Source organism: Chanodichthys erythropterus, chromosome 12, assembly GCF_024489055.1.
Source record: "Chanodichthys erythropterus isolate Z2021 chromosome 12, ASM2448905v1, whole genome shotgun sequence".
Classification (NCBI taxonomy): Eukaryota; Metazoa; Chordata; class Actinopteri; order Cypriniformes; family Xenocyprididae; genus Chanodichthys; species Chanodichthys erythropterus.
In genome coordinates this window covers 45256050-45267664 of record NC_090232.1, presented here as the reverse complement: position 1 = coordinate 45267664, position 11615 = coordinate 45256050, and the positions used below count along the sequence as shown (strand labels likewise).

General features: G+C 37.0%; 1 protein-coding gene across 4 annotated transcripts; it reads right to left on the bottom strand.

Moving 5' to 3' along the window:
* Positions 1-286: 286 nt before the first annotated feature.
* Positions 287-10382, bottom strand: zfyve27 (zinc finger, FYVE domain containing 27). 4 transcript variants are annotated; one of them, XM_067403985.1, is made up of 15 exons: positions 10216-10382; positions 9615-9827; positions 9373-9443; positions 8586-8772; positions 8407-8502; positions 6040-6152; positions 5778-5899; positions 5581-5652; positions 5256-5276; positions 5020-5040; positions 4319-4372; positions 1812-1953; positions 1677-1723; positions 1503-1584; positions 287-1415 (listed from the first exon to the last, which is right to left on the bottom strand). In XM_067403985.1, exons 2-15 carry the CDS (start codon positions 9824-9826, stop codon positions 1348-1350), a joined length of 1308 nt encoding a protein of 435 aa, XP_067260086.1. In that variant the 5' UTR covers position 9827; positions 10216-10382; the 3' UTR covers positions 287-1347. The 4 variants fall into 4 exon arrangements, with proteins under 4 accessions (XP_067260086.1, XP_067260087.1, XP_067260088.1 ...); XM_067403986.1 differs by lacking the exon at positions 4319-4372; XM_067403987.1 differs by lacking the exons at positions 4319-4372; positions 5020-5040.
* Between the last annotated feature and the right edge of the window lie 1233 nt (positions 10383-11615).

Below are 11615 nucleotides of genomic sequence, written 5' to 3'. Positions count from 1 at the left end.
TCTCAGTTCACCAACAGAAGATCATGAAGAGAAGTTGCTTTCCCTGAGGAGGTAACCATAGAAACAGTGCTAGAAAGCGCGCTTTTTTTTAGTCGAGGACGGTTAGGAGAACGACAAAAATGACAGTTTAAGTTTATTATAGACTTGCACATTACATTACTTAGTTTTTAATGCCTTTAAATGTCTTTGATAAAAGCAAAACACTGTATTGATTGAGTGAGAAAAACCTCAACGACTTTTAGGAACGGCGCAAAAAATCTTCAACACAGCAAAACTTATATTCAGATTATTTATTACTGTAACAGTAGATTCAAACAAGAAAACAGATGGTGTTATACTATGGATAACTTACCCAACAGATTTGAACTGGTTTAAATAGCAGTAAAAGGACATTCATAGATCTATAACCGTTAACACTCTGGTTTTACATTCAACCATGGCTTAAAGAAAAACACACAAATAAAACAGACACAAACATAGCCCATTCTTTCAATAACCATGTGAACAGGAGAACTCATGAGTTATTTGCTGATAGACTAATATGGGAGCATTATTTTGATTATTATAAATGGTTACTGAGGAGGATGTGCCAAAAACAAACATACATATATAAATTAACATTTTCCAGATAAAAACTACACAAATAAATTACATAATCAACAATCATGGGTTAAAGCAGATAAGCAGCATGCAGAAGGTTTTTGAATTGTAACGGTTGAGTTTAGTCAACAGGATGAGAGGAATAAATCAACTTATTTAATTTATAAACAACTGAGGTCAACTCAACTAATCAGATTTGACAGTACGTGAAGCAATATAAACCTTCTGAAATGCTCAGATCCATTGCATTTGGCATCCAAAGCAATGGTGAAAATGACCAACATCACTTACATGGTCTGGTTCTCCTCTATAGGATGATGTGATGTTATAAATAAACACATAATCAGGGCACTGGACATTAACATGATTCTAGAAAGTGATGAAAGGGTTGATGAAACTACAGCATTTGATATCGCAGCAAGGTGAGGTCCAAGTAAACCAACCAATCTTTATGTATTCAGGTTGACTGGGGTAAGCAGCATATTCCAAGCAAAAGGTCATCATTTAACATAGGAGCTCACGTAATGGGTCACAAATTTTGAACAGACAAAATAAAACTCTGAGGAAGCTCAGGAAGAGTGCTGAAGAAACCGAAAAGGCAACATAAGCTGCAGGATTTTGGTCCTCCATGTGAAATGCTCCACATAGAAACCTCAAAACTCACTGAAGCAGCCATCTTGTGGCCCTAGTTTATTCTACAGGATTGCAATGGTGGAAGGTTTTTTTTTTTTGGGATGATGGCCAATCCTACTTGGTGGTGAGGAAGGTATTGCACATAGAACAAACAAACACGGTCTCTCTTTGGGCTTCGGGAGCTAAAGATTCAGAGAAAGAAAGAGAACAGTGTGTAAAACCATCTTCAATAAAACATTCTTTGCTAAATTCACTCGTACCACTCATACCTGTGGCTCCCATACTGGATTTGAACACTTTATACGAGCAACAGCGGGAACAACAACTGGCGCCACAGTTACTGCAGTTTCTCTAGAAAAATAAAATGATTATCGGTGAAACAACATCATCACACAGTTGAAATGGAGAAGCATGTTCAACAGAACGAGGATCAGAAGCCATACCCTCTTCTTTAAAACAGAAAATGCTGAATTGCACTGGAAACAGTTTCCTGTGGACGGACAAAAAGACAGTATGGTTATGAGGAGATATAATATAGAAGATGGTGAAAAACAAAGTGAAAAGAGATCTGTAGTGACCAGTGGCGTTGGTAGGGACCCGCTTGCGAAGTTTTTCAGTAAGTTTGGACACTTTACTGCGGATGGGTTCGTTTCTGCTCAACAGCCCGTTATCGGAGATGGTGTCAAACTCAGGAACACCAGAAGACACGTCCTCGTCATCCTACGGGAAATAAACACATACACAGAGATAAATAAATCATATTCAACTTCTGTAGAGATGAGAAGTGACAGATCTGAAACCATTAGCTCTTATGTTCTGCTTGACACCAAAAGATCTTCCACTTCACCTTCACATGACAAAACCTGCACACAACCTTTGAAAATCCCACTGACATTTTTTTCCACAAATATATATTTGGGTCAATGACATTCACTTTAACAGACTGATTAGTTCATTAAATGATTAAACAATCACCTGAATGCACATCTTTTACAATGAGCATATTTAAAATTATAATTTTTTTTTGTCATCCTGGAATATGGCCATGATGCATCTTCCTACATGTTTAAGAAATTAAACGCTACACACTTCATCAATTAAGATAAGAAGAACTGTTGCCAAACATATAACATGCTAGAAACATAATAATTATGGCAATAATCATCCAATCATAGACTCTTAAAAGGCCCGTTCACACCAAGAACGATAACTACAAAGATAACGATAAAGGTATATGTCTAAAATTGTTCTAAAAATAAAAGAATAGCACTGTTGAATGATAAAACACTGACAGCCAATCAGAATCCATTCTAATTTTAAACATTTAAAATGGCAGAAGACATTGCGGAGAAGTTAATCGCCGAGGTTCCAGAAAAAGCCACCACTGTGTGACAAAGTATCCATTTTCAAGGATACTTTAAAGAAAATTAATATATGGAAAACAGTCATACCCTCTGAATAAATGGTGAGAAGTTTTAGAGATATATGCCAGGCTAGCAAACAGTGTGAAATAAAATTACCTCAGATATCCAGCTCTAGTTTTGATAACATTGTCTTGCTTCCTTTGAATTTGCAGTGAAAAAGACTAGGTGTTGTTTTTATTCCACTATATTGAGTTTGTCAGCTAAATTCACTGTTCGATTAGATCGATTACACTAGCTATTCACTTAAAACATAGCATGCTGAGGACATCTGCTGGTTAAAGTCGGCATGAAATCAAAATTGACCCTATTTACTTTGTTAGTGCATATTACTAGTCTTGTGGTAAACAATTAATCTGTAAGTTAATACACAGAAAAAAAAATTGCTTGTTGTGGTAATCTTTAATAGAAATCTGAAAAGTTACTTCCGGTCTGGAATGGCGTTCCTTCAGATGATGTCAATTTGACGGCTTGGGTTGAAAACGCTTAAACCACTCCCCTCCAAATCGTTAGTCTGCTATGAGTGAGAGATGAAGAGGAGCGCAAAACTAAAACCCTGCCCTCTATTCATTATTCTGTTTCACTTAGAAATACGTCACAACACTGGAGAAAAGTAGTTTTCAACTTCCGTTTCACGGGGACTTTAAAGCTGTGTAAATGCAACAAGAAAAGCAAAAACATGTACACACTTTGAAACTGCAGCGCATGAGCTTATAATAAACAGACCATTATCTTTTTTTGGTGTGGACACAAATATAGTTATTGTTCTTGGTGTGAACGGGCCTTAGCATTTGTCTGTTTAAATCCAAACTGTGACCTTTTTTTGGCTGGACAGTGTATGTCAGTTAATTTTTATTATTTGCACATCAAATAGCATACCTCAAGAAAACGTGGATTCATGATTCAAATATTCACAATATATTCAAAACAATAATTGAAAATTGTTTTAAAGTTGCGCTTTAAACTAGATTTTCAACTAAACTAGATTTTTAAACCAGATGCGTCATTGACCCACATACATAAATCAGTGCATTTTACTTTTGACGGCTCATTGTCCTCGTGTGAAGATTTTCTCTCGGTGTTAGTTCGGTTCTGTATGTAGAGGGCTCTGGGTTTAGAGATCACATTTACTGAAGTCATTAGAAATAGATGAATCCCTCCGCCTGTAGCGGCACATGTGACGACTTCTGTAAACCTGACCCCATGTTTGTTGCTGCTGAGCTTCACATCCTGCAATCATCCGATGACTGTGAGAAGTCTCAGATTTCTGTGCCGTACAGCACTTAACACCATTATAACACCACAAGCCCTCGAAATACAGCATCCAGTGAAGGTTGGGCACATTTCAGGTCAATTATTCAATTCAGATGCCAAATTGGACATATTTGTAAATGTACATCATAATATGGAGTGCCTCTGAAATGGACAATAAATCAGCCCAACTCATCACTATGATTGTTAGTGGACATTCCCAAACCTTTTCATCATGAGTTTGAACCTCACAAAAGAAAGAGTGTAATTATTAACCATGACCTGAAGAAAGTGTCACCGAGTAGCCATTTCCTGTGACATCACTGTTAATAGAAGCCACCGAAATTAATGCAAGCATTAGGGGGTGTGGTTAGAACACCTAGAGATCATGATTGACAGGTTTGTGTGGGCACCTTACGGGCTGTCCATCTCCGAATCTTTGGTAGCAAATAAGCTACAGGCCCCACCTACATTCAAAACACGGGCCGGACACTTTTACAACAGTCATGCCCCCTTATAACAAAATACACTGCATTATTATTCTTTAAAAAGAATTAGGTCTGGATTTGTCTTGATCCACTGCATGTTTTGACTGAGTTCATGAGTTAAATGAGCATCTGAATTTAAATTCACACCTGAACACATAGACAAGACATACAGGTGAATCTCACAAACACATTTCACCCCATAATCAAAATTAAATAAATTATATTCTGCTTAAAGAAAATTAAGCATACATAAAAAAGATCACATTACAATAAGGAGTAAATGTGCATGATTACCATGATAATAATGTCAAATAAAGTATTGGTCCTATTTTAGTTAAGCAAAATATATTTTTTATTGTTTGATTGTAATTTTAGGTTGAACTATGACATTTCTTGACAGGTTTTGTGAGATGCACCCTACATTGGCAAACTAAAATCTAATAACCGTACACTAATTTCCACATATTACATACATAAACATATGCACATGCATTCAGAGCATTTACATTGATGCAAAAACAAGCACAAACACAAAGACAGTTCAGTCCATGATGTTTTTCTCACTCGGTTAGAGCTACTGAAGATTTAATGAAATATGAAATGCTCTCAGTAACTCTATTACTCACCACTAAAGCCAGAGGAGTTTCCTTGGAGATCAGAGTAGAGGTCAGAGGTCAGACATGTACACATACACACTACACAACTAAATCTGCTTGGATAATGAGAAGGCTGATGATATCTTCACTCATGTTCACACACACACACACACACACACACACACACACACACACACACACACACACACACACACACACGCATGTTAATGCTACAAGTCTCCACACCACTAGATGGAGCTACTTACCGGCAACACAAGCTGAGATTCCTTGAGCAGGGAAACAGCAGAAATGAAAGAGCATGTCAGAATCAGAAAAAAGAGATGTTTTCCTGACCACTATGGCATCTTTAAACTCGTCGTCAGAGAGAGTCAGACAAATGGATAGAACAATAGATAGACAGACAGACAGACAGACAGACAGACAGACAGACAGATAGATAGATAGATAGATAGATAGATAGATAGATAGATAGATAGATAGATAGATAGATAGATAGATAGATAGATAGATAGATAGATAGATAGATAGATAGATAGGTAGAAAGGTAGAAAGGTAGGTTGTTTTACTGACCTCTATGGCGTCTTTAAACTCATCATCAGGCTCCGCCTCCTCTGCCTCTTCAATGTTGCCAGGTGAAAGATCCTGAACACGAAGTATACTCACAGAATAAGCCAATCAGGACATAGCAGCACAGACAGAAAATCATCTGTCCTCTGGATGTGTTTTATAGTTGTAGCAAGTGTGTATGTTTGTTTTAATCCTCTCACCTCCACACTGGTTGGAGTGGGTGTGCGCTCCAGCAGGTTTGCCTGATCTGGGTCACATGGTTCGGTTTCCTCCAGGGGCTGGACCTGACTCGGGTGAACAAACTCCTTCAGCTCCAACAGAACTAGAGGGAGAGAAAGGAAATAAGGTGAAAATGTCTATCTTAATGAAACTGAATAAAAATACTAATGTGTAACGTGTATATATTCATTTATGTTTGACTAAATGTAAAGTTTTGTGTTGACATGCCATGCCTTTACTGACCTCTGCAGAATTCTCTGTTCCACAGAAAGAGGGCACTGTTGAGCACAGACAGACTCAAACCCACAGGGACCGTATACAGCAGGAAAAGCGCAGTCAGGAGAGAACCATAAAACCTACACACACACACACACACACGTGCGCACAACAACATTTATCTTCTCTATCAAATCACAGAAAACACTATAAAAATACTGTATGAAGAACATTACACTTGTATGTAAACTGAAGGTGTCCATCAGGTGTGAAAGTTAGTATTGCTGCGTTCGTCCCTTACAAACGTGTATCATGGTAACCATAATTTCTGACAAGATACCATACAGTGACTCTGTATCAAATCAACCAAATTTAGAATTTCTGTGATTTAATTCATATTTTCCTAAAGAAAGAAAGACATAAATAGGGATTGAAGTCAAAATATTAAATGCCACTGTTTTGTAGAGGGAGGATTTGATTAAAGAATTATTAAAGATATCATCATTTTATTTTATATTCTGGTTCTTAAGGAGTTTTCTTTTGATCTCTTCGTTTTAAAGGCCCAATATGGTTCAATTCCAGAGATGTGAGGATCTCAATGTTGCTCCATCAGTAAATTGTTAAATTATACAAATTTTCAGTGCTCAAAAACAAAATGTAGGCCGTTTTGCATACAGCTGATACATTTTGCATTTTAAAGAGGCATGTCTGAAGAACAAATAATATTTCTTGCACCAGGAAAAAAATAATACATTTTTAACAGGGGACCTTTGTTTGCAAATTGAAACAGTTACATTATTTATTTCTGACTAGAGTTGCTAAATCTTTTCTAACTGACTTACGATTTCTGTTAAATGGATGATCAAAACTACAAAACGTCCCAAAGACTTTCATTAAGGGGGTCAAAACATTTAAGTATTTAAGCTGTCTTTCACTAGCAATGCTTGACGACTATCCCAGGACAACATGATAGTAACATGGTAATTCATTCTAGCAATGTACTAAATCATGATAGCAATCTGATAAATCATGCTAGAAACATGCTAACAATGTGGTAATTCATATTAGCAACATGTTAAATCATGTCAGCAACATGCTAATTCATGTTATCTTTGTGCTAAATCATGATAACAACATGTTAGCATCATGCTAAATATTGTGGGATTACAAATGTAAGAATCTTTTTAAGATCTGCTGATCCTGATCCTGACTTGACATGAAAAACTAAGGTGAACTACACTGAACTGGGCATTCAGTGTGAACATGATGGCATCAGTTTACTGATTAGATACAACAGTTTGGAGGGGGTTTGGCAGTCTTTAATCTTCCTACAGAGAGTCAAAGTGTGTAAATCTTTTAGTTCTAGTGATCAGGTGGTACTTCTACAGAATCTAGGCATGTTGGTGTTCACAAGGCTTTAGGCCATTTGATGAAAATAAGTCTGTTTGATCTCTCTTTTCTCACCTCTGTTTCACTTCTGACTATAAGGCCAATAGAGACTAGGACTGCCCACTGAATGCCTACAAAATACAATGTTTGCCTGCCTGAGTTGGACTGCAGCATTCAACAGCATGTTCTCAATAAAGAATCCTGCTGAAGAAGCATCCAAGTCTCCTGAAATTCCCAACATTATTCAAGCAACATGTTCTTTCTTTCTCTGAGCAAAACCATCAAACTTCAAGCTTTTCAAAGTTATTTTACACTTTCAGACCTGGCTTTGTCAAGCCAACATCAAAGATTGTCATCAAACTTTACGCATCGAAAAAGTCCTTCAAATAGAACTTTTCGAATATTTCATATCATATAATTATCATAATATTATTTAATGTTTTGTGGACAGTGGTAGTTATGCTGCCTTCACGTGTTCTCTGAATTATCGTAAATACGAGTTTCCTTGGCAAAAAATGCCCTCTCATTTCAAAACAAGCATTAATACCAAGTTAGCATCATTTCACTGAAGTAACAAAGTAACCCACATGAAAAAATACTATAAGTAAACTATAGTAAATTGTAGTATACTGTATATATTATAGAATTTACAACACTTTGTTAATGAATGCTACAGCATACTGTAGTATTAACTATAGTGAACTGATAAACTGTAATAAATACTGTAGTATACTTTAGTTTTTACTACAGTAAACTGCAGTGTATTGTAGTATATTATTCCCTCCTATAGTTGTAAAAATCTTAGTACAGTATTGGATAAAGTAATTTGTTTATATTACTACAGTTGTTATATTACCATAGCAACTATATAAATACCACAACAAATTAATTCATGGTTCAAGAACGCTATAGTAAATTACTATAATATTTTGTACAGAAACTCTGATTACCATGGTAAATGTTCACAAAGGAAGATCTATACAGTGTCATTTGTGTGATACTCACATGGAGGACATGGTGTGACTCTCCCAGTGTAACACTTTATACACAGACTCTGCATACACACACGCTCGGGTCAAAAGATCGTCTATTCGCTTCAGCCTGTAACACACACAACCCTTTATCTCTCAGTGTTGATGTCATCACTCAAACTTCTCTCAAACGTCACAGTCCCGTTCACTCACATGCCCTTGACCTCCAGCATGGCCTCCTGTTTGCTCATGTGGACCGTCTGCAGGTCTCGCCGCTGGACCGCATGGTGTTTCTTCTTCTGAACCGCCATCTCGCTGGTCGCGCCCTGGCAACGGTTGCCAAGGTAACCCAGCACAGCGGGAGCAGAGACCGTCAGCAGCAGCAGAGAGACCCACGCGCCTGCAGACAGAGGGACATTTGAGTTTATCTTCTCTTTAGTGAGCATCTCTCTGGATGAATCGATTCTGAATTTAACAAGTGCTAAACTATATAATTGACTTGTCAGCTAATTTCCTACATAGCTCTACTAGTTTCACTTGTCACTCTATGCTCTTGATCTTCTAAGCCAATACAATTTAAACTTAAAACTGTATTTAATGGCCATTTATTTATTGTTTAGGAAAGCAGACGTGCAATAAGCTGGATAACATGCAGTCATATAACCAGTCACAAAAAAACCTTTTCAGATTTGTGTTCTGATCATATACTTTGTTTTTTATGTTTATATTTAATGTATTGTAATGTTATGGAATGAATCAACAGTACATGCACAAATTAACATGTAGGTAAGCAACCAAAGATTAAATGAAATATAAAAGAACCTATAAAAAAGTTTGCATGTTTGTTTTTTGTTGAGTATAATATTTGGCACATCAGGCTTTTATGGGTCATCTAGCCGGATATAGTGAGAGAATATAGAGCAAAAATATGCAGGTGCAAATACTGATATTTATATGGCCAAAAAGACATATAATTTATGCTTATCTACTCGTGTCTCACCTTCACTCAGCGTGAGGAAGAGGATGTTGAGCAGAACGCAGCTTAACAAAGAGCACAGCGGCATCCTCCACCTAAAAACACACAGAGCTGAATCCTGGGACACACAGCAGCATAAATAATGCAGAGATGCTTTTAGTAACTGACTGGAACAAAAACTAAAGCCTTCTCATGAGAGTCACATGATACAGTCACCTGAAATACAGGTGCAGTTGTCAGTGTGATTTTTCAGGGCCGTCTCTCACCCGAGCAGGTACCGCAGCACCTCCAGCGTGTCTGTGACGGGCTCCAGGAAGATGGCCATCCGCTTGAAGCAGATCACCATGTTCAGCAGGTCAAAGGTCAGAGCTCTGGGGCTGCCCAGCTCAGAGGTGCTGTCTATGGAGGACGAGTCCTTGGCGGGGGTCAGTTCGCCCATCTGTGAGTACTCGTGAGGAGAGGAGGCTGTGCACTGCATGCTGGGAGATCAGAGGTCATAGATCAAGACTGTTTATCTCTATACACACGTGAGAGTCAAGAGACTCACATCTGTGAATGACATTAAAAATGATGCCTGACAAAAAAGCTTAATTAAAAAACTTTATTAAAAAAACAGTAACTTATTTATTACTGCGAAGCTGCTTTGAAACTATTTAATATCACAACCAGAATAAACACATCTGATGCTTTCAAACATATGAACAAAAGTAAGAGTCATTTCAATGGATGTTTAACTGATTTTAAAACACCTGAAGACCATGGTTAAAACAATTAACTTCTTAAGATATGACAGTAATAAAATGTGAATATTAATCAACACGTCATATAAACATCAACCAGAAGTAAACACAAGAGACGATGACATACCTTTAAATCCTTCAAACAGTGTCTCCTGCCCGTTACAGAGTCATTAAACAGTCTTTAATGTTAATAAAGACTGATAAATATGAAATGAATCCACTTGCAAATCTATAAAAGCGCCTTTTTTACAGCTTGTCCACTGACTTCTGCTTCCGCGTCTCGCAGGCAGAAGTGTAGATGTTAGAGCGCGATGATTCAATGTCAGGAAGAGGAGGAGAGTGCCGATCACATCGATCGGATTTATTCCCTTTATTTTCTTGTATAGTTATCAAAGAAAATCCAGAATATACTGTCAATAGAGGACACTTTTGCCAGCATCTGCATTTTATCTGGTTATTAAATTCTATTATTTGTGTGTTCTGTGAAACAGGACAATCTCAAATACTAACTCAGAAACTGTCAGTAATGGTGTTCAGTTCGAACCGGAGTTAAACAACGATGTCTACGGAGCCCGTGAATATATGCTGCATGGATATAGTTAGTTTGGTATAGTTTAGTTTAATTACTGTTATAAATTAGATTGTCATCTTGCTTTTATCCACTATTAGTACAAGCCTGTTGTAGCAGACTCTGTCTGATGGCCAAAACTTTGATGAGTTTTATGAAATTTATTGTACTTCACAAGATAAAGCGTCGGTTTTCACTCCAGAAAATCACCATAAGAGCTGAATAAAACACAGCAGAAGTGCACATTAAAGTTTTAGCCATAAACGCGATCTGTCCCTTGTATTAACATACACAGCTATGTGCACAAGAACACTCTGTACCACTAACAGTAAACAAATATATACAGACCTTATGTTTTTTCCCCCCCATGGGGTGCTTAATAAACTGATAAACTTTTTATCTGTAAAACAACTCTGATGAACTGTAAAACTGAAAGTGTGTTATTCATTACTGCAGTGTATCACTCCAGAGACATTATAAGCTGAATCACAGTTAGTACTGATCCATACTCGAGTAACAACTATTTAGCAAAACCTGGGTTTCGTATGCAGGCAGTGTTGCCAAACCCCACCCTCGGAAAATATCTAGGACCACTCTCAAAAGTCTCCATTTCACACAAAAAGTCACCAAATATGAAAATAAAGAATAAACATGTCTGTATATGTGTGTTTACAGTGCTCAGCTTAAATGAGTACACCCCCTTTGAAAAGTAACATTTTAAACAATATCTCAATGAACACAAAAACAATTCCCAAATTATTGACAAGACTGAGTTTAATAAAACTTATAAGTTAATAATATAACTTAGAGAACAAAGTTTTCAGTTTTACTCAAATTTGGGTAATGCAAAAATGAGTACACCCCACTGAAATTCTCTGGAGCAAAGCTAAATTTTAGATTACGAATATCTAATTTAACAAGAATTCAACCACAGGTGAGTCTAATTATTCATTACACAG